Source organism: Sinocyclocheilus grahami, unplaced genomic scaffold, assembly GCF_001515645.1.
Source record: "Sinocyclocheilus grahami isolate Dianchi unplaced genomic scaffold, SAMN03320097.WGS_v1.1 scaffold775.1, whole genome shotgun sequence".
NCBI lineage: Eukaryota > Metazoa > Chordata > Actinopteri > Cypriniformes > Cyprinidae > Sinocyclocheilus > Sinocyclocheilus grahami.
In genome coordinates this window covers 194,257-218,582 of record NW_015505954.1, presented here as the reverse complement: position 1 = coordinate 218,582, position 24,326 = coordinate 194,257, and the positions used below count along the sequence as shown (strand labels likewise).

The 24,326-nt window shown below is 39.2% G+C and overlaps 1 protein-coding gene and 1 long non-coding RNA gene across 3 annotated transcripts in view; one reads left to right on the top strand and one right to left on the bottom strand.

Annotated features, from left to right (window-relative positions):
* LOC107561486 (transmembrane protease serine 4-like) overlaps nt 1-5,996 on the bottom strand; it is a 16,225-nt gene extending 10,229 nt beyond the window's left edge. The window contains exon 1 of one of the 2 annotated variants that reach the window (XM_016245940.1): nt 5,714-5,996. In XM_016245940.1, the coding sequence (XP_016101426.1) occupies nt 5,714-5,719 (6 nt within the window). In that variant the 5' untranslated portion in view covers nt 5,720-5,996. Of the gene's footprint in view, nt 1-1,190; nt 1,312-5,713 lie in introns of those variants that run through there. The other variant, XM_016245941.1, reaches the window with a different exon arrangement.
* Nucleotides 5,997-19,961: 13,965 nt separating this feature from the next.
* LOC107561485 (uncharacterized) lies at nt 19,962-21,088 on the top strand. Its single transcript, XR_001605859.1, has 3 exons — nt 19,962-20,049; nt 20,167-20,194; nt 20,300-21,088. It is a non-coding gene; the product is annotated as an uncharacterized lncRNA (long non-coding RNA).
* Nucleotides 21,089-24,326: the final 3,238 nt, after the last annotated feature.

The following is a 24,326-nucleotide window of genomic DNA, read 5'->3' as shown; positions in this document are numbered from 1 at the left end:
ACACACACACACACACACACACACACACAGATTTGCCAAAGAACAAATGCAGCATAATTAGCAACCAATATGTCAATACATATGTGTGTGTGTATGTGTCTGTGTGTGTGTGTGCGTTTGTGTGTGTCAAATATTAAATTGGGTTTAATTTATCTTATTTGTGATACAATATTTGAAAATGAACCTACAAAGCTGTCTTCTGCATAGTTTTGGCATCAGCAGAATCCCCCAGAATTTTATTTAGAGATAAATAATAGACAGATCTTCAAACAGCTTTTTTCAAAATGACATTTGAATAATTTTAATGATGGAAATAATGGCAGTTTAACAGAAACTGCATGATTTAAATTATCTAAATTACAGTTTATCTTAATAGCAGCCATAAGTTATGGCACCCATGCCTTTCTAATGAGCCTCTAAACAATGTCATTGGGAGTCACAAACTGATTAGTTTCACTGATAGTTTCATAAGCTCTATGAATTGAGGTCAAGAATGGGGTGTGATAGGTTCTGAATTTCTGGTGCTTGTATATGTGCATGTGTACAACAAGTTGTATGGCTGACTTCTTACATGATGGAAGTTGTATTGACACAAAGCATTCATAATGCAGCATCCACAGAGTTTTCAATACGGACTTAGATTTTGGGTGTGTTCGTTTTTCTCCTTCTTAATTTATCAACCACAATGAGATGACACACCTTAAACATACATTTGCCTTCTAAAATCAAAAGAGATTTGATACATACTATACAATATTCATACAATATTCTCAGAACACTTTGTAAGGTCCTCCCAATTGGCCCAACGATGGAATCCAACAGCATGGGCGAAGGTATAGTGCCTGTAGGTGTTTCACTTGCTCTTCTGCAAAGTTCACTTCATTTATCAGAATTTAGTTTCAATTTTAGTCTAGCTAAAGAGAGTCTAGATGTTTAATCTGGCTCCAGTTTTTAAGTGATCATTATATTTAGGCTGTATTTCTAATTAAGATCTGATCACAAATATTGATTAAGTATTCATTTAGATATTTGATTATTCTGGACATCACATACTTTCAATTATTCGTTCATTAGGGACCAAAACTCGCCAGTTCTATATTTAGTCATAGGATGGAGAGTGATCTAATACCTTTAAGTCGTTTGCCAATTTCTCACTCATACATAAAAGTGTCGTTTCCTTAGTCACGCACCTGCAACTTGCTAAATCAGTGATAGACAGAAATCAGGAGGTCCCACACGATGTGCCACATGCTCCATTCACTGGGCCTTCAGTTTGACCTATCCTGCAAGCAGATTTGCGGTAATACCAGACTCCACTTAATCTACTAGTAATAATGATTTCAGAAGAGATCAGAATCAAATATAAAATTTTATTTGTCAGGTAAAATGTATCATGACAATTAAATAATTAAACAATTATAATCCAATTCAGACTTAAATTATGTTCCAATCCAGATAAATGCATAACATCAATTGCTCAAAGATGAATCTAAGAGTGAGAGATGCATACCTGACAGCCTAGAGACACATAGTAGCATTTGAGAGATTTGGATCCAGAACTCCAGAGAGGTTTTTCTAGTTACACAATCCCCCGATAGTGTTTTGCCAATTCATTTATCTATCCAGACCAGAACAAAAAATCTTCCAATCAGTTGCAAAAACATAAAAGGCCTTTTGGTTTGTCAGGATCCTGTGACCCAAGGGTCACACCTGGTCAGCGATGGGAAAATATTCTCACAGACCCTGAGGGAGACCCACCTCTGACAGCAGAACATAATTCTTCAAAAGGTTTTCAGTCTTTCTCGTAATATAAGTGACTGCTGTGAAATTGAGACCATTCTTAAGATATAATAACCACAATATGTAAGTATAGTAACTTGAGTTCTTGACACTTCTAAGTCAGCTTTTAGTGACCAGAGCCATATGGCCAGGAGGGAAGGAGGGGACTTAAGGATGGGTGGAGGGACAGTTGCACAAATGGTTTTCTTTGAGATATTTTCTTCAGATTTGAAAGTGTATTGTTTTGTTGCAGGGCATCTGTTTTGTGAGAGTTATTATTTCGGGTCTTACAACTCCACAACCACAAATTAATTAATTAATTTATTTAAATCTGCAGTATTAACAGTTTATTGTGTTGCAATGCAGTTTTTAATTAATTAATTAATTAATCCAAATCCACCCTTAATTGGTTATACAATTATTTTAACACACTTTAACACATAACATCCACCATAGGTCAAAGATCCCGGTCAAAGGGAGCAGTAATCCTCATAATTAAACTATTTGCAATATTATCCCACATTGCAACACAATGTGGTTCTTTTTATAGTAATTTGTTGTATTAGCATAGTCTGCATTGGTTTCACAGTAAAAAAAAGATACAGCATTGTATTGTTAGAAATTGTCTAATATATTGCTGATATTTTACAGTACAAGTAAAATTCAAAGTGAAAGGTGAACAATGGAGCTTGAATCCCATTTCAACAAATACTGAAACCACTGAAAGTTCTTTGAGAGACTGAAAGTGCAATGTAAATGGGTCATTATCACATAATGAGATCAGGGCAGAGAGAAACCAGGATGCACATGGTAAGGCTAGTGTTCAAGAGCTCAGTAACAATGTTTACAGTAAATTGTGCAACACAATATCTAAAACCAGACAGAACCAGAGAGAAAAGATGTATAAGCTGTAAAACAGGATCGTGTCTGTTTTTGGAAGAGTGACAGTCGACTACAAACTATTAAATTACAACAAACAACTGCACAAAAGCACAATGTCAGGCAAGAAAATGATAGATAGCTTATATGTTTTGTCCTTTAGCGTTGTTCGCCTCGTCCAGTATATCTGGATATATACTTATACTGTTTTTTTCAGCTTGGTCTGGTACTATTGCTTTGTGAACACAATCTAGTCATACGGCAGCCATTATTGACTCCATGCCATTTTAAGTGTTGTTACTCTACATTCAAGTAAAATATAATTCACTTTCAGGCCCTTCGAGGAGACCAACAGAACAATATACCTGACAGGCACAAAACAGATTTCTCAGGTGAGAGGTATCAAAGCCGGCTCATGCTAAAGCAGATTAGTTACACATGCCAACCCAATAGCTCCTTTTAAACTGCAGCCAAGCATTGTTATTAACATCTCAGTTTTTGAAGTTAAAACTTTAGGCATACTAATCTCACATGCACCTTTGCTTCAGGAACCAGACCTATTCAAATGACTGAAATGCAAAGTAGGGATTTTTGAACCAACATGGATGTCTCACGTGGAGTCACCATAAAGCACAAAAAAAACAAAACAATAGCCTATCACATCCACAAGGTATGGCTTTATATGACTGTCTATTTCTGTGCCGCATATTCAGGATCTTTTATTGCTAGTTCAAAACATGCATCCAAGTCTCCTTTACCAATGCAAAAACATATCTTCAGAACTAAAAACAATGACTTGAGCTGTTTCTAATAAGGTTTTTTTTTTTTTTTGGGCACACTATATTTTAAGGTCCAAATCTCATGATTCCCTAAATATTACTAGTGCTAGTATATGAATAGTTAGTTAGTAAGGTAGTTGTTAAGTTATCATGCAGAATAAGGCATTAATATGTGTTTTATAAGTACTAATAAACAGCCAATATGCTAGTAATATCCATGCCAGTTAATAGTGCTCCTTAATATAAAGTGTTACCATTTTTTTAAGAAGTTAATATCGAGAAAACTTACATTTTAGAGACAGTCACTTTGTCTATTGTTCATCCACCAATAAAAATAGTTGCAAACGCAGCCAAATCCGAACCCCAACACACAGTAGAAGTGTTTCGTTCCTATGATTCTGTGTTTTTGAATAAATAGTGTAGGTTGAGTAAATTATTCAGTGACTTATTCATAGTCACTTGTTTTGCTCCATAGTGATTATTTTTTTAATGAATTCAATGACTCAGTCATGAGACTTTCACATGTTTCGTTCTTTGAATGAGGAGACCAACAGAACAATATACCTGACAGGCACAAAACAGATTTCTCAGGTGAGAGGTATCAAAGCCGGCTCATGCTAAAGCAGATTAGTTACACATGCCAACCCAATAGCTCCTTTTAAACTGCAGCCAAGCATTGTTATTAACATCTCAGTTTTTGAAGTTAAAACTTTAGGCATACTAATCTCACATGCACCTTTGCTTCAGGAACCAGACCTATTCAAATGACTGAAATGCAAAGTAGGGATTTTTGAACCAACATGGATGTCTCACGTGGAGTCACCATAAAGCACAAAAAAAACAAAACAATAGCCTATCACATCCACAAGGTATGGCTTTATATGACTGTCTATTTCTGTGCCGCATATTCAGGATCTTTTATTGCTAGTTCAAAACATGCATCCAAGTCTCCTTTACCAATGCAAAAACATATCTTCAGAACTAAAAACAATGACTTGAGCTGTTTCTAATAAGGTTTTTTTTTTTTTTTGGGCACACTATATTTTAAGGTCCAAATCTCATGATTCCCTAAATATTACTAGTGCTAGTATATGAATAGTTAGTTAGTAAGGTAGTTGTTAAGTTATCATGCAGAATAAGGCATTAATATGTGTTTTATAAGTACTAATAAACAGCCAATATGCTAGTAATATCCATGCCAGTTAATAGTGCTCCTTAATATAAAGTGTTACCATTTTTTTAAGAAGTTAATATCGAGAAAACTTACATTTTAGAGACAGTCACTTTGTCTATTGTTCATCCACCAATAAAAATAGTTGCAAACGCAGCCAAATCCGAACCCCAACACACAGTAGAAGTGTTTCGTTCCTATGATTCTGTGTTTTTGAATAAATAGTGTAGGTTGAGTAAATTATTCAGTGACTTATTCATAGTCACTTGTTTTGCTCCATAGTGATTATTTTTTTAATGAATTCAATGACTCAGTCATGAGACTTTCACATGTTTCGTTCTTTGAATGAAAAATTAAGACAATTACTTGCCACCAACTGGCCTAACAATGTAACCTGCAGAAGAGTCACCGAAAAATCCCCATCACTAACACACAGACTGGTAGTCTGAATACTACAGATTATCCTACTATAGTAGGTGAAAAACAGTATGTGAAAAAAAGTGCTATGTCCAAATTCATAAAACAGCAGGCAGAACGTTCTACTATTTCTGGCGAGATTCTGAAGTGCACATCTGATCTTTACTATCACATAAGACCACAGGAGAGAAGTTGTGAAGCGATGCAGCTGACAATGTAGGTCATCACATGACAAGGACAACATGACGGATGTAGCACGTCAATTCCAGTGCTGTTGGACTCACAACAATTCAGGTAACACAACTAACTGTTGTATAAACATATAGGCTAGATTTTTAATGAACCATTGACATTTTAATAACAACTGCTTTTAATAATAAATCTGCTGTCCATATGATAGTAAATCTGCTGGTCAAATGAGTTTGGCATGACATAAAGGTGAGTACATGATGAGAGAATTATCAGCATTAAAGCAAATTGCTGCAAGTTTATAGCAAATGTACAATAATCGCACAATTCTCAACAGATCCATGGCATCCAAAAGTACATTTGTTACATACATACATTTGTTCTGACTACATTAGTTTGCACCTATTAAGGTCATTTTACGTGGTGGTAATACCCCCTTACGCTAATAACTGCACAGAAAAACTTTCTCTGAGTAGAAAAAAAATCAGTTCACACTCACCCTCATGGTTTTATCACTGCTGTCGACACGTTCCTGCAATCTGCCGGTCGCGACCACAGCAGACTGGGCAGTAGAAACCACAGAAACCACTTCTATGCCAGCAGAAGATACCTCTTTCTGCAATCTTCCTTTTCTTAACGCACTATGCTTCTTTTTCTGTAACTTCTTCCTCGTCTTGTCTTTCACTTAACAATTACTGCTACCTGATCTGCCCACGCTGCAAGATTCTGTCTTTTGAAAAATTCCTCTTTTCCAGCCTCTGTCTTGTGCAGATTTGTTTGGAGTTTCCCTGCTCACGATCAAAACCCTCACCTATGTAAGCAGATACCGCCGCCCATCTCACCTAGATATGTTGCTCCACCCTGCTGCATTCACTTCCTCATTGGGACAGGGCCATATCTTGTGTGTGGTTGAGCAGGATTACAAGTTAAACTGGGTTCAGGGATGCTGTCTGCACAGTTTTTGCTGAAATGGCTCTCAATTTCCCGGATCTTCTTTCAAGCTGATTTTGGTGGCTATGACTAGTAGTTTATCATTGTAATTATGCTGTACTTTAAGTATTTTAATGAGGACTGCTCATAAAATTGGTTATTAATGTAAATCAGGAATCTCCCGGTTTTTCACAATGAAATAACTGACCATATCATGCTGTTGTGTCATTGCTCATGTTATGTCCGATTCAGTTTGGTTCGGTTCACTTCACTTCAGTCCTGAAGTGAAGAAAAACAATATCTCTAAAAGTAAAGTTCATGACTGTAAAAGCATATTCACATTTGATTGAATTTAAGTTCACATTTCATTTGGATTGATTAGATTGAATTTGGTTCATTTCACTTCACTCACTTCACTACTGAAAATGCGAAGTTTATGACTGTGAAACCATTTGCACATTTGATTGATTTTGATTTGATTCAATTCAGTTTAGTTTGTTTGGGGTTAATTTCACTTTACTTCACTCCTGAAGTGAAAAAAAAATGTATCTGTCAGTGTAAAGTGTATGACTGTGAAGCCATATTCACATTTGATTTGATTAAATTAGGTTTGACTCATTTTACTTCAATTTCATAAATGCTACCTGACAGAGTAGTTTATGACTGTGAATCCAGATTAACACTTAATTCAGTTCAATTTAGTATGTTTCCATTTGATTTGATTTGATTCAATTAGATTCATTAATTTCACTTGTATATGATTAATAATTTCTTCACAGCTGGATGATAATGCAATCCTGTTACGTCTGGTATAAGCTGCACAAACTAACACATTGAGTCTTAGGGTGTTTAACCCTTTCAACGCTCTCGGAGCAGTTCAGCGTGTATATGTGAACAAACCATGTGATCTCAGACCCCCCTAAAAGGACCCAAAAGTGAACCGTACTCAGACAACCTACGGAGGTGGTCTGAGTACGGTATGTCTGTGGTTCGATATCTTCGTGATATGCGAAAGCAATGAGATCCCGGTCCGCTTTGCGTTTCGTTTCGACATGTGTACCTGGAGACTTGCCATACCTGCAGCCATGTTACGTCACTGCTGTAACAACAGAAAAAAACTTTTCAGCATGGCAGGTTGTGGGGTTGTGTGGTCCCAGGAGGAGAGTTGTGCACTTATTGAAATTTGGAAAGATGATTACATTAAACGCCAATTCTCCTCAACCCATAAAAATATAAAAGTGTTTATTTTGTCACAAGCAGTCCTGTTGCAAGCAGCAGCAGTTGTTGATAGTGTTGGAAGAAAAAAAATATTTTTAGTTGCTATCCTTTTCCTCTTCCGTTTTTTCAGATGCTTTCCTTTAGTTCTGCTTTGCCTGACTCTTTCTCTGTTTGTCATTAGCTTCAAAATGTGCCACATCCATGTGATGACAACATGTGAAGACGCCATCTTGAATACCCAAAATCCACTGCTGCACAGAAAGCTGGGGTCTGAGTTCTTATAAAGTTGTGGTGTGAACCAGAAAGGGTCTGAGATCTCTTCATTGCTGATGAGGACCAAAAAAAGAACTGGGTTCTCTTTTGAGTCCAATAGATTGTGAACACCAAAAGGACTGAGGCCACTTTCGGCTGGTTCTCTTTCTGGTTCACGTTAAGTGAACTGGGTTTGGTTCTTTTAAAACGAACTATATGTGAAAACACCCTTATACTATTTCCTATTAGAGGTAAAGTTACTCAACATGACTTAAGAATTTGCCTCAAATTCACATTTTACCTCATAATGCCAGAAACTCGATACTCACATCATGAATTCAACTTCAGAGTCTATAAATAGAAACAAGCTCTCATCTCATTTTCTAAACTCGCTGGTCAAATCAGTAAACTTTGCAATAGCTCAAAGGTAAACAAACAATAAACCATTATATAATCAAGTGAACCAGATCCATAATCAGTTGACCCTTGTGCTCTCTTATCACTCTTATTTCTTTCTATAAAAAGAGAGAGGACTCTAAACCTTGAGTGAGATGTAGCGAAAAGGTTATCAGTGAAAGTTATCAGTGGGAGAGTGATCATATTTCTGTTAAGGGCCAGGTCAGTGTGACCTCTCCTTGATGAGTATGACCCCATGATACTGCTGAACATCTCAGTCTTGCATTAGGTAACCGTGTTTAATGAATTCCAATGACAAGGCCTTTGTTTAACATATAGCCACGACCAGATATGTTTACCTTGCTAAACATGTTGTTGAGACTGCCATCGTTACAAAGCAAGTCGCTCAGCTACTGTTATGATGCAGAGATACTAAAGTACCACGTGACTCAGTGACTCACTTTGTTTTTGTATTTCAAATTACTTTAAAACTGAGCAGAAATGTGAAAAACAAAGCCAATGAATACGAATAAGGATGTTGCTTAAATATGAAAAATAGGAATAAAAACAGCTTTGGTTGTAAAACTGATGCCATACAGCAGTGCTGGTTAAAGGTTAAAACAATGAGTGAAGTATATTAAACACTGCACTGTATATTGGATTGGAATTGATTTTAGTGTTTAGCAGATCAAGCTGGTTTAGAGGAATAAATCATATTCATCTGATATACAGAAAAAGGTGCTCTTAGCATTACTGGAATATTGTACAATATCAATATAAATATAAGCAAATGTCCATAGATCTGTTGCATCATTATAGTAAAACCAAATTAAAATAGGTTGTGAATCTCTACTTATTCTTACATTAATAATTATACATACATCTGTGGAATCAATTATTTCCTGATTGTTTTCTGCTAAATTCAATTTTTAAACGTCCTGTTATGTTAAGTGGAAAACTCTACTCACACCCTGCCGGATACAAAGACACACACTTACTTAAAGTCTACAGTAAATATAACTTCATTAAATTTAATTATTATGATGTTGCTATTAATCACAACCCGCAGAACAATTACATGTCCAATTCTATTAAACATCTTAAGCAATATCAGATGTTTTACATATTAAATGTGTTTTCTTTTTGGAAAAGTTTATGTCTTACATAATGACAAACATTAACTAACATTTAATATAAATTAATAAAAAATCAATAAATAATAAAATAAAAATAAACAACCAATAGAAAAACTAAACAAGACCTTACTGTTGTAAATACAATTCTGATCTGTATTCCAAAAGGATCTGATGTTGATGAAGACTGGCAGGATGTGATAGATCCTATATGTTCCACTATGTCGTCCTCTGTGTTCATGGAAATGAGTCTTCATGAGGCAAACCAGTTTCAGAACAAACATACATTTCAGAATCAAGCCTCTTTATAACCGACCCATGCCTCTGTCTTTCCTTTTTCCCACCAATGTCATTGTCCCTATATTCCTGTCATCTTTTTGTTGTAGTGTATCTTACATTCTGTGGAATGAGATAAAAGGAAGTTATTTTTTTATCATATCCTGGAATCTCATATGCAGGAAAATGGGCTCAGATTACTGCTGCAGGGGGGGTACAGAGTATTTGTTAAATATAAAAACAAAATATATATTGTGTGTTTGATTGGTCCAGACGATACACTGCATTACCGGGATGTGTTGAATCATTTCAGCAAAACCAAAGTAAAATAGGATGTGAATCTCTACTCATACTTACATAAATAATTATACAGAAGGACACATCTGAGTGTTAGAGTAGATGTTTCAATCAAAAGATAGGCACTTCATAAGTTGTCAGAAATAATCAGCTATTTTATCAAATTTGCATTAAATATTATATTATATTATTATATTACAGTACATCATATCATGTCATATCATATTATGTAAAAGTTCCATGTGTCTCATGTTAATCCAAAGTATCATTATTAGCACAATCTAAAAATAATTTATAAAATAATTAAATATTTCATGTCCAAATTTGTTAATTGATTGATTGATTTTTTTCCCCTGTAAGTATCTATTATCACATTAAACAACACATTTTAACTCAATTTAATGTTTACATTTTTTATTTATTTTTAAGTAACATTGTAAATAGGCAGGATAACAATCAGTGGGTCATTGTTAGATTTAAGTTACATTATATTATATTATTATACAAAAATATTAAATAAATCAATAAATCAATCATACAATCAATCAATTATACCTGTTGCATTTCATATTTTGTGCACTGTTTGTACAAAGGCAGATCTTGTATGCCTCCTACCAAAACACAGTTTCAAAAGGCCTCATTTTAGGCAAGTACCACAAATGTGTAATTTAAGGATATTTTAGGCAGATCATGTCCTCAAATTATCAGCCTAGACCAGCATGCTAAATTCCATCAGCCATCCTTCTGCTCACCTCAAGCAGCTGGTTTCATTTCCAGTGAACTACAGCACCTGCGTCATGAGCATGCACAACTAATACAGACTCATCAGACTTTCCAGGCAGATCTGAGGGAGCTGAGAGAAGTCCATGCGGAAGTCAGATAATTAGTTCAAGTTGTTCAGTCCCTTCGAGCTGACCTTAGTCAAACCAGAGGTTAGAATCTCTCACCAGCACAGCCACCGGCGTTGCAGTTATCCAGTCCTCCTGTGAGGCAGTATGAATCCACACCTTTAGTGGAGGATGGAAATTTTGCTGATCTTCCCCCACCGCCATGGCCTGAGCCTGACGTTGACTTCATGAACCAGGTGGGTGACCTTGCACTATCCGACATGGGTGCCACTGTTTACCAACCGGTGATGCCAGAGACTAGAAAGTATTCCTTTGTGTTCCCGGCTACTGAAACACACCCTACTCAGCCTTATGCTCCTGACGCATGTGGGCTCCCCCCACCTCCTACCCCTAAAGAGCTTCGAGAGTTACTCACATCTGCGGCCATGCCCTTAACTGCTAACCTCACAACCGTGCCTGTTTCTTCGCAATTCAGTTCGGTACCTGCTCATTCGAATCCTCCAGCCTTTGCACCAAAGGCAGAGCCCGGCCTACGTCCTGTAGCACCTTATTCTGGGTCTGAATGTGTATACAGGGACCTTCTCCTACGATTCCTAAGTCCTACCGGCCTGATCCTGGTGAGTTCGCTCGGCTCCGGATAGCTCTGGAGAACCTGCTTCCCCCAGATGGGACAGAACTATTCAAATATCAGATCTTAGTGGATCACCTTAAGCTGGAGGAGGCAAGAATGAAACGCAGCAAGCTGAGTTTCGTCGGCATATGTTCCGCCAACCTGGCACAACCCCTAATCTGGTTGATCTTCCAAACTGGCTTTGTTACCAAACTTGGTGTCACAGTTATGATACTGAGCCGATGTCCAAGTTTTTGCATGCCAAATCAGATTCAGGGAAGAGAACCGTGACCATTCTGCATGGAGTTGGAGAATCCCCAGTTGAGACTCCCGTCCATCAGAAAGGTCCTGTTTCATAAACCAAGCCTGCCAAAGTGAAATGTTATTGTCCTTTCTGTGATAAGACTGAGCATTACCTGAGCCAGTGTGCATCCTTTGCTAAGCAGAAGTACAGACATCTGCATGGTCTTCCCATCCGTACACTCACTGATGTCCAATCTTTACTTCTCATCGGTTCAGATCAGCCCATCTCATAACCCCGACAGAGCCTGTTCGATGGGGCGGCCCAGGTGCACAAGCTGAAGTTCACACACGCCTAGGATGGACACTCCAGGCTCCTATACCTTCTATGGGGTGTCCCCCTACCCCAAGGCAATGTCTGCTAACCTCCATGGCTCCAATTCAGGGTGAACTCCTTCAGAACGTTCAATGACTGTGGCAGTTGGATACGGTTCCACAGTGGGAGGGCAACGAGGTAACCCGGTTTAAGCAGGATCAGGAGGCTCTTCAGCTGCTTGACCGTAAGTCTCTTACCCTGGAAATGGAAGGAATCAACCAGTTGGCTACACCTCTACTGCAGCGAAAGGACATGCCTTTGTTGAATGCACCTAAAGAATCAGTCCTACCTACCCTTCACAGTGTGGAGAGGCGTCTGCTGAAGGAGCCTGTAAAAGCTGAGGTCTATAAAGAGGAGATGAGGAAACTCATTGAGACAGGAACTGTTAGGAAGGTAACTGACCCTATACCTGATTCACATGAATGCTGGTACATCCCCCACCATCTCGTTAGTCACAATGGGAAGTTCTGCCTTGTCTTTAACTGCTCCTATTAGTATCAGGGACAAAGCCTTAATCAGTACCTGCTGCCAGGACCCACCCTCGGGGCCTCACTGTTGGGCATCCTTGTCCGCTTCAGAGAACATCCTGTGGCAGTGCTATACCTGATTCACATGAATGCTGGTACATCCCCCACCATCTCGTTAGTCACAATGGGAAGTTCTGCCTTGTCTTTAACTGCTCCTATTAGTATCAGGGACAAAGCCTTAATCAGTACCTGCTGCCAGGACCCACCCTCGGGGCCTCACTGTTGGGCATCCTTGTCCGCTTCAGAGAACATCCTGTGGCAGTGAGTGGGGATATTAAGGCGATGTTCCATCAGGTTCGCCTTATACCTGAGGACCGTCCTCTACTCCGTTTCTTTTGGCGGGACCTGAAGATGGATGAGGTACCCAGGATTCTTGAGTGGCAGGTATTACCCTTCGGCACAACCTCCAGTACGTGTTGTGCTACCAATGCACTACAGCATCAGCAACACCCCCTAATGGATGAGGCAATCCGGTTTTCAGTGGAGAGGTGTTTCTATGTCGATAACTGCCTGCAGAGCCTGCCTATTGCAGATGAGGCTCGGAACTTGGTTGATCGACTACGAAATATCCTTTCCGGAGCTGGATTCGAAATTCGCCAATGGGCCAGCAATGATCCTACTGTGCTGAGTCACCTACCTTCCCACGCCCGAGCTGCAAGTGTGGAGCTGTGGTTGACACAGGAGAAGTCGGACATCCCTGAATCGACGCTGGGTCTGAGCTGGAACTGGCAGACGGACACTTTGTCCTAGAAACACCGACCTGTGATTTATGAGACTCCAACTTTGAGGAACATCTATAAGGTCCTAGCTACCCAATACGACCGCCTGGGATGGCTTCTACCTTATTCCACTCTGGCAAAAGTTATCATTAAGCAGCTGTGGAACAAGCAGAGAGGGTGGGATGACCCCAACCTACTTCCTGAGCTCCTCCAGTCCTGGAATGCATGGGAGGAAGAACTCCGATACCTTCCTTGTATCTCCTTTCCCCGGTCTTATGTCCCTCCTGAATTTGGGATGGATGAAGTTACCCATGAGGTACATATTTTCTTGGATGCCTCGGAGCAGGCATATGGAGCGGTGACTTACTTCCGGACTACTGATCAGGATGGTAAGACCTACCGGTCATTCCTTATAGCACGCTCACATGTCACTCCTAAACGAGCCTTCTCCATTCCAAGACAGGAACTCTGTGGTAGTCTAGTTGCGGCACAGTTGGCTAAATTACTTGAAAATGAGTTAACCCTACCAATCAAGTACCAATTTCCCTGTGGACAGACTCAACTACGGTCCTCCAGTGGATGAATTCTGAGTCCTGCTGTTAGCGAGTCATTGTGGGGAACAGAATCACTGAGATCCAGGAGCTGATGGAGAAGTGTTCCTGGCATCATGTAAGTTCTGCAGACAGCCCAGCTGATGACCTCACAAAGGGAAGACCTCTCCAATACCTTGCTGTGCCGAACCGATGGTCCCAAGGACCCTCTTTCCTCCTCCAAGATCCCAAAGAATGGTCAGTAATCCCTAAGACTGAAACCAGGGAAGACCAGATTGAACTACGGAAATCTACGTTCTGTGGGATCAATACCTTTCCTCCCTCGTCTGGTAAGATTGATGGTTGGAACTACAACAGCTGGCAAGAACAATTGGATGTTACTGCCCAAGAACTTCAGGCCCACTTGGCTCCAGGGACTTCTCCAGAGGCTGAGGATTACCGCCAGGCTGAGGTCCACATCCTCAAATGGGTGCAGCAGGAATCCTTACCTGAGGATTATAAACTGTTAGAGACTGGGAAGCCAGTTAGGTCCAGGAGTCGATTAGTTACTCTAGCCCCTGAAATTGATCCATTCAGTGGTCTGATAAGGGTGGGAGGTCGTTTACGGAGAACTGCAGGCATCGATGACTCCATTTTACATACTCTGGTTTTGGATTCTAACCATCCTGTCACTCGTTTGATTATTAATCATTATGATGACCAGTTACATCATCCTGGATCGGAACGGTTGTTCGGGGAAATACGGAGATACTATTGGATTCTCCAAGGCTGCGAAGCTGTCCGCAGGTTTCAACGCAACTGCCCAGAATGTCAAAATTGAAGGGCCCAACCGACAATCCCTAAGATGTCGGATCTACCTGCTGCACGCCTCCAGCTCTACAAACCTGCCTTCTATTATTGTGGAATGGACTGCTTTGGCCCACTGTTAGTCAAAATTGGAAGATGTACAGAGAAGCGCTGGGGTATTCTCTTTAAATGTCTGACCACCCAAGCCGTCCATTTAGACCTACTCCCTAGTATGAGTACCGACTCATTCCTCATGGCTTTAAGAAGGTTTGTTGCGAGGAGAGGAATGCCAGCAGAAATATGGTTAGATCGAGGTACTAACTTACCGTGGGGGTGAAAGGGAGTTACGGGAAGCTTATGCTGGTTTGGTGCCTAACATACAGGGTAATCTTGCCCGCCAGAGGATCCACTTATGCTTTAATCCTCCATTGGCCCCCCATTTTGGTGGAGTTTGGGAGAGGGAAGTGAGATCGGTTAAATCTGCTGTCACAATCTGTGATGGCGAGGAACGATGGAGATGAGGAATAAACGAAACAGTTTTTAATCCATGGAACACAGGGTACATCAACACTGGAGCGGCAGGAAACACATTGACGTAACGAGTAGAACCGACTGAGACAGACTGCACAGACTAGGACTTAAATACAGGGGATGATCGGGGAAACACAGGTCTATGGGATGACTAATCAACTAATTAACAAAACGAGGACAGGAACATGACCAAATAAGGTAACAGAAACAAGGGCAAAACATGACACATACAGTCCATGATCCTGACATTACACCCCCTCCCGAGGGTGCGTCCTCGCACTGTAGCAACAACAGAAGGAGGCATGGGTGGGAACTTGGGAGGAGGCTCCGGAGGAGGACAGACACCCAGGAGGGGGCTGGCAGACAGAGACCAGGGAGGTGATGAAGGATGGAGCCGAGGGCTCTGGCGACTAAGGCGAGACCAGGGAGGTGATGAAGGATGGAGCCGAGGGCTCTGGCGACCAAGGCGGAGCCGGTGGGATGGAGTGACGAGGTGCAGCTGGAGGAGCGGAGTCCTGAGGCGATGGTGGGTCGACGCACAACCAAGGCGGAGCCGGAGGGACGAGGGAGCCCGGTGGAGCTAGTGGATCGACGGCTGACGGTGGAGGTGAGGAGTCCGGGCCTCGTAGGCTGGAGGCAGAGTTGAGGGATTCTCCAGCCATGGTGACGGAGCAGGAGGAGGAGAAATTCTGGGCGAAGGAGGGCATCCATGAGGGAAACACAACGTAAACAAAAACACTGAGAAAAATGAGAAAACAAACGGAGGGGAAAACACAGAGGTAACTGTTATTGGTCGGTTCTTCTGTCACAATCTGTTATGGCAGGAACGATGGAGATGAGGAATAAACGAAACAGTATTTAATCTATGGAACACAGGATACATCAACACTGGAGACAGCAGGAAACACATCAACGTAACGAGTAGAACCGACTGAGACAGACTGCACAGACTAGGACTTAAATAGACTTAAATTGGGGAAACACAGGTGTATGGGATGACTAATCAACTAATTAACAAAACGAGGACAGGAACATGACCAAATAAGGGAACAGAAACAGGGGCAAAACATGACACAGACAGTCCATGATCCTGACATCTGCCTTATACACAGTTTTGAGTGCACAGTCAGTACCAGAGGAGGTCTTAATGACGTCTTGCTGGAAGTGGAGGCCTTCCTAAACTCAAAACCCTTAGGGTACGTGTCATCAGACGTGGCAGATGCTGACCCAGTAATTCCAAACAGTTTCCTCATGGGGCGGCCCGATGGATCTCTGCCTCAAGTTGTTTATCCCGAACCAGAGATGTTGAGTCACCGGCACTGGAGACATTCCCAGGTCCTAGCGGATCGATTCTAGTCCAGGTTCATACGGGACTACCTCCCTAGCCTCCAAACCCGGCAGAAATGGCAAGCCTCTCCTCCCAAACTGAAGGAGCAGACATTTATTATGATTGTAGACCCCCAACTACCTCAAAGCTTATGGCCTGTAGGACGAGTGATCAAGACCCACCAAAGCCCATAGGGTATTATTAGGTCAGCTGATGTGTTGATAAAGGGTCAAGTTTATACCCGATCAGTAGCTCGCCAGGCCATCCTGCCAGCCTTACCAAAGGATGGACTTAAGGCCCCAACACTGACTAGTTAAGTCGCCTTTCATGGAAGTAAAGATGCTCCACATCTTTGGGGCGGCTGTATTAAAGGCTCCTGTAAGAGGGACCTTTATTATGAAACTGGAGTCGTAATAGTACTACGGTAGAGGGGAGTGTAGTTTGATGAGCTGCCGCTGTTTGCTGGGTTTGTGTGCTCTGTCCGAGCTATCAGCTGCAAGGATAATACTTCCAGTTTGTCCGTGGAGATTGCTGCAGATTTAATATCAAGGTGTCAGTCAATGACCACAAAGTAAGCCTATTTTATTTATATTTGTGCTTACAGTGATCACTACAGTGTTATATGCGTTTGTACCATATGAACATGCCCAGACATGTCCTGTAACGATCGTTCTGTAGTATTCAGATTGGGAATATTAATTCACGTGTGATTATTCATTCTTTATCAAGATGTAAATCAGTGTTATGATGTCTTAATGACGTGATGTTGTTCTGTTAAGCTGCTACAATACAAAACGAGTGAGTTTTGTTCTGTTTATGCAAATGTAACTCATATGCGCCACTATTCTATCCATATATGGGAGCTTTATGTTCATAGGGACAAATGATCACTCATGACTTGTAGTTTTCTCTGAAATACCTTGTCTCCCTTCATTTAACTGTATATTCAGCAGAGAAATGCCAGTTATGTGAATTATGAATGCTTTGGTTTCATTATGAAACAGTAAATGTTACTATTGTTTATCTATATATTTAATTTATTAATTTATTTATTGTACTTATTTTTGCAGACTATCTACACCTTTGATTGTACCTCTGTGGCCCTTCCTTTTCTCTACTAATACACCATCAAAAGCTAATAACCTATCTCCTCATTATTGGTGCTCTGTCCGGCACCCAGGGGGGTTTACTCATCCATTACCTGATAAGAACCTAACAGTCCCAAAGTCTCTCCAACATATATTTCTAGAAACTGAACAAATATAACTACATGTTCCAGATTTAAGTCATGCTAAAGATAAATTCTCCTACAAGGAAAACAATAAATTAGTGTCTGGAGCATTCGTCATGTTCAGTTGGTTTCACTTTACAAATAATTCAAATAATACTCTCATCTGAAGCAAAAAAATATATAAAATCTGTAACGTAGTTATATTTCTAGAAAAAAAAAACTACAGTGCCTAAACTAATATAACTACATGTTCCAGAACTAACTAACTAGTAAATAATACTCTCATCTGAAGCCTTGGGCTTGAACATGGTGGGGAAAAACGCTTAACACTTTCTCTTTCACAAGGCTGAACTTTATCTCTCTGGTTTTGAATTTCCTTCCTTATGTTTCCCGTTCTGTCTGACACAAGCCCCTGTTGAATTAAAGGGTATTTTATTGCATTCCGAGAGAGGAAGTCCATGTAGAGATGACGAGACTTTTCACTCTCCACTATAGAAAAGCACTTGTAGTATTAATGTCCACCAACCATGTTGCCCACCAGCCTCCTGTATTTCATCTATTGAACAGCAGAGGGCAATACGAAACACATGCATGTTCACTTAAAACCGATCCACCCCCACAAAGTCTGCACTGTAATGAATGAGAATGCAAAACCTCATTCCATCTGATTCATATCCAGACAGGTGACATTAAACTAGATGACAAATGTAGGTGTATATAAGAAGACCTAGTGAAGACATGCTGTGGCATACTTCGCATTTACCAGAACAGAACATTTATTTCAACTGAAAACATTCTAACCATTCGTCCTTAAATAACCTCAAATGAAAAATGAAATGTAGCCTCAGTCTTGGCATGACTGAAAGAAATGTCCTCATCACTAAAACAAACTAGCCAATAAGCTCAAGTCATAATAGCCAGGTGAAAATGAGAGGCACCAATGTAAAAGGGTGGGTCTTTTACAAGATGTCAAAAAAAAGGGAAAAAAAGAGAATGAAGACAGACCAGTTTAGAAACTGTCAGCTTTACCCGGTCCACAGATGCATACAAGGCTAGTTAGCAGCATAGAAAGTTAGCACTGTAGAGAAAGACTTGGAAAATACTTATTTTTGTATGTAAAAATTAATATCTAACTTTTCTTCTGAGCACATTGTAAAAACGTGCAGCTGCTCACAGGAAAAAGGCATCATGGGTAAGAAACACATTTTCTCAGGGTGTGGCTATTGCTGTTCACAGATAAGCTTTTTGTAGCAGCTGAATGAATAAATGTGAATATATTGAATGTGTTTTTTTGTCAACATTAATACATTTAAAATGTTCAGAGACAGTATGTTAGTGTTGTGTCAATGTATTTTGTGCATTCGTTCAACTTTTAACATTGCATAATACATGTATTCATTATATAGATTTGAGCAATTAGCACTTAGCATTCATAACCAGCAATCATTGTGATTAATAGTGTGTTATATCTAGTAAATATGTATGCGTTTTTTTTTTTTTTTTTTGTCAAACTCTTAGTCACAAGTTTGGACAATAAAATCACAGACTTCCTGCACTTGACTGTCGTGATGTCACATAAAAAACAACCAAAATGGCAGCAGTCAGTAACAAGTAGCATTATATAGCAACTGATTATTGTTTGATATGTCATTCTTTTAAAACCCGTTATACGTGGTGTGCTTTCCTTGTTCTTTAATAGCCTATATTTCAAGAGCACAAAAAGGAGAATTAATGGAGTGACTACCCTTTTGAAAAAAACAGCATATGCTGGTTAGGTAGGATTTGAAGCTGGGATGCTGGTTTAAGCTGGTTTAAGCTGGTCCTTTGCTGGTTCATGCTGCTCCTTTGCTGGTTTAAGCTGGTCCTTTGTTGGTTTAAGTTGGTCCTTAGCTGGTCCAACCAGCTTAAGACCAGCACATGACCTAAACATAAACCAGCAAAGGACCCGCTCAAACTAGCATCCCAGCTTCAAAACATACCTAACCAGCATATGCTGTTTTTTTTCAACAGGGTAAGTATTTTTATTTATTTATTGTAGTCAACAACCACAACAAAACTGCACATGGATCATTTTTGATGATATGAGAGAGTCTAGTGCTGTGTACCAGTTTGCTTATACTTAAATATAAGCATGTACTCTTTTTGTGAAGAAAAAGTGCATACTTTTGAGTGTGTAAAAGAGTAGGCACGTTTTAGGACATGCTACTGTCATAATTGGGTTTTTAATGGACCATGCTGTTGTATAGTTACATGCATTCTGTCACAGTAAACTGGCCAGTCAATTATTTTGTCATGGTTAACATCCTTATATACACACTCAACAAGTTGATGTAGTTTAATTTAGCTAGTTAACAATGTGTTTAATTGTGTTTAATAATAATAAAAAAACCTGTGGTTTTGCCTTGTAATGTAATGGTGTGCTATAGTTTATACACATATTTTGAGCTGATTATGTTATGGCATCTTCCAGATAGCTCCACATCAGTGTCAATTGGGATAGCCGTGGCGTTTGGGATCTTGGGATTGTTCGTGCTTCTCTGTTTGGTGCAGATCTGCATCAAGAAAATCAAATGTTGCAACCGCAAATGTAAGCAGCATCCTCATTCCTGACTAACAAACTAGCATTCATCAAAGTCCTTGAACTGATATACAACAATGCAAGTAAACAGAGAGGAAATTATTATTGTTTTCTTTTCTTTTACAGATCCTTCGGTGAAAGACAAAATTTTAACGTAAGATAACTTATTAATATTTGTTCATTTATTTGTGCTTATGTGTGGAATAATTTTATTGTTGTTTTTTGTATTTACTTATTTAAATTGTGTGTATCTTAACAGGAAAGTTGGGATTAAGAAATCTTCACTTCCATTTTCAATCAGCAGAATTGTTGACAAGAAATAACGGCCGTCACTGCTCCTATGTCATTCTCACTGCCTATAAATAGTGTACATGCACCCTGACAGAATCTAATTTAGTCTATGTTTTCATTATTTACAACACTTGTAACTGTAATTGTTTCCATATTATTATGAAATATGTCAATGTATTTATTTTTCTTTATTTCTGTGAAAAGTTTGATTCACGTTTCTGAGGTGAAGGTGTTAGTTATGCGGATGTTGATGATTCATATATGGTAAAAAAATAATTTTCCCACTGCTAGGGAAAAACAGCACACCTTTATTGCTTTTTGCGATCGCTTCTCTTGTTGTTTTTCTCATTCTCTGACTCTGAATTTTGTCACTGTACCAGTCTCACCACAAAAACATGGCGATGCCTTCTTCTCAAGTCAAACTGTTTCCACATAAAAATGACATCAAAGGTCATCGTATACCCTGATGAAATATTCATCCCTTCAGTCGCAGTAGAAAGATCACAACATCGCCATTGTGATTTACAAGGAAGTCCTCTCGGGTGATATATTTCCTGTTAAGCAATATTATGTGTGTGATGAAATATGGATCTTGACTCTCATATCACAATTCCTAATTTCAAAGGACAATATGGTCATATTTGATAATTTTTGGTCAGATTTATTAGTCTAGTATATTATCCTCTATGTGTGTTGATCTTCAAACTTTTTTTAATTATTTTTTTGTTATTTTTCAATTCAACTTTTCACTCAAATTGTACCGTATAGCTATTCAATTTATAAAATGCAAAATAGAAGCATTTTGGAACCCAGTAAACATTTTTGTTGTGGTTGCTGTACTTCTTTGGTGATCATTGTATTTTTGTTGTTGTTGTTTTTTTTTTGTTTTGTTTTTTTATTCAGTTTATGACAGTATCTCATAGCAGCGCACTAAACCGCAAGCCAGACTGAGCTTTATTAGCTGTTCAATTGACGCAGCTCATGCAAACGTCTGTAGAGGCTACATCTTTTCTGAGCTGGCATGCAACAAGCAAAGCATTGCGGTGGTCTGTAGGAAGTGAGAGACAGCATAGCATTTGAGGTTCAACAGCCTGTTCACCTCAATGACTTTTGTGAGACCAGGCCTGTCAGAAACATCTGCTGGTCATGCATTGGTCATTGACTTCCATAGTATGGGGGGGGACACTATGCAAGTCAATGGGGACCAGCAACTGAAGGTGAACTATCCCTTTAAAGGAGCACCTAAAAATAAAAATATTTTTTTTTTATTGTCATTATATACTCACGTCATGATGTTCAAAAACTATATGCTCTTAATTTTCAGCTGACACAAAGAGACATTTTAATTATCTTTACACTGTTGTTTTCCATGCAGTGCCACTTCATTGTGAAAACACCACCATATTCACATTTACTGATAGTCTCTATGTTGGCCAATTTCCCCCTCAGAGTAAGAAAACATTTAAATTGCAACTTTATTTCTTGCAATTGGGGCTTTATATATCCCAGTGCTAATTTAACTCACATTCAAGACTTAATGTCTCATAACTGTAAATATGTTTTACTTTATATCTCACTTTATCTTGCCGTTTTCCACAGGAATCTCGCTCATATGGCTTTGAAAGGCTAATCTTATGCTGTCATATGGCACAGAGAACTACTGAACTACTGTAATGATCATTTATGGTGTTTTTGGTCATTTTTGCAGCTTAAAAGCTGTGGTTCATCATAAATTCTCTGTTAAACCACTAGATGGCAAGGAAGAAAAGAGCATATCAAGGGACACAAAATGAATACTCCTGTCTCCTGACCATATATTGAGGTCTTATGAAGCAAAATGATTGGTATGTGCAAGAAACTGAACAGTATTTACAATTGTGTGAATTAATTATTCTTTCAAGTCGATTATTTTTGATAAATTGAAATGGATTTGCAAACTTTCCTGAATGATTCAGTTTGATTCACAGGACTGCGCTGTCTCACTGAATCATTTGGAGTGGTTTCTCAGTCAGTAAACAGTAGCGTGAAACTATGGTGGTGTCACGTGAATAAGGCACCATTCACAGCAAAAGTGTGTTTAATATGACGGTATCTAGCCTATAGACCCCCCCTTAAAGCTTCCGCTACTCCGCTGTCCTACATCATCCACTAGAATGCCACTCTCTTGTGAACGCACATACGACTCTTAGCGGAAGCTAGAGATTATGGTTTATATAGTTTTAAATATGGATATTTTTCTCACACAAATGCCTCGATTCACCTCAGAAGGCCTCAGAAGCTCCCCCCTGGAGCTATGTGGAACACTTTTTTATGATGGATTTATGCACTTTATTTTGCTTCAAAATCTTGACCACTTTTCACTGCCATTATAAAGATTGAAAGAGCCAGGACATACAGTATTTTTTATATATATAACTCTGCTTGTATTTGTCTGAAAGAAGAAAGTTATATACACCTGGGATAGCTTGAGGATGAGTAATGCTACGTTCAAGCCATACCGTAATTACCGTAATTTCGAGATGACAGCACGTGACGTTCTAGTCAGAGCTGTTCACGTCCTTGGACTCGGAATTATGCTTTTCTATGGCAACACTATTTACGCCTCAACAGAGCCTGCGGTGCTCAGGTGGTACAGCGGTCATGGGGTGCAAGTCGTAGCTTTCAGAAAACTCCCAGTTCACAAGTTGTAATTACGAGTTCTATGAGGACATGAACAGTTTTTACAAGTTGGAATCTCATAATTACCTTTAAGGGTACACTTCATTAATTGGCCAGGTTTCTTATGTATCTTCAGATGATGATTTGCACTTAATAATTGGGTTAAATAGATGATGGCTTGATGCAAGTTCTAGTAAATTGTGGGAATGCTATTGTGATTTTTAAGCTTTAGGCAGTTGCATTCTACAGTTAACTTAATATGGTCAATTAATTCTTTTTGTGAGCAGTCTGAGACCTACAGAGCTACTGAGAAACCACAACAAAGAAAAACACATTCCTCATCAGCCCTTCCTACTCACTTCCTGTCTGGTCACGAGCCGTGCATCAGCCGTCTTTGTCAGAACTTTTTGAATCTTACAAAATCTTACACGGTGAACTACTTTGTTGACTCATTCAAATTTGATAACAGCGTTGAAAGTGTGTAGTAGGATGCTATTTATTATATCTACATATTAGAGTGGGGCAAACCCTGAGATGATACACTCAAAATCTCTCTGTTCAGTGTTGGTCATGTGTGACAGATACTATCTGTGAGGGCGGCATTGAAGCTGGGAAACCGCAGTCATGACTAAGCTGATAGCAGTTATTCGCACACTGGGGGAGTGAGATGTCAACTTAACCCACAAAAACTCCACGATTTCCCCATTTTCTTCTAACCTGTAGGCATCTTTTCTTTAAAGGGTGACGCACACAAACAAATGCAATGTCTGTGGAGTTCACTAGATGAGAAGACTAGGATTTCTGCTACTGTAGAATTTCCAGTGAAGGTTTTGAGATCTAGTTTGTTTTAGATATTTTTGAGTTCTAGTTTTTATTTTCTGTTATTCATTATTCTCCATTTGGGTAGTTGGATTGACATGTCAAGCAGTAAAAGTGGTGACATGCTATACATCTAAAACTACTATACATCTAAAACTGCTTTTAATTCTTATAATTATCACAGATAGATTTTTTTCATGACTGATTGGCAGCTTTAATCCGTGACATCAAAGATAGAAAGCAGGAAGTACATTCTAAAGCACTTCCTGTGTTCTATCTTTGGTATGTCTCAGTTGCTCTGTAGAACTTCAACAGAATGTATTAAACTGATTAGTACAGTAAGAACGCAACTGTGTAAAGAGCAAATTAAAACCCAAATATCATACATTTTTTAACAAAAAAATGCAATTTTTCAATAGGCCTTTTAAAGATTTTTTGTAAATAATGAGAGTTTAATAATGAGTATATATGAGAGTATCATGAGATAATCATTTAGAGAAAGTGAACGTAGTGATCAT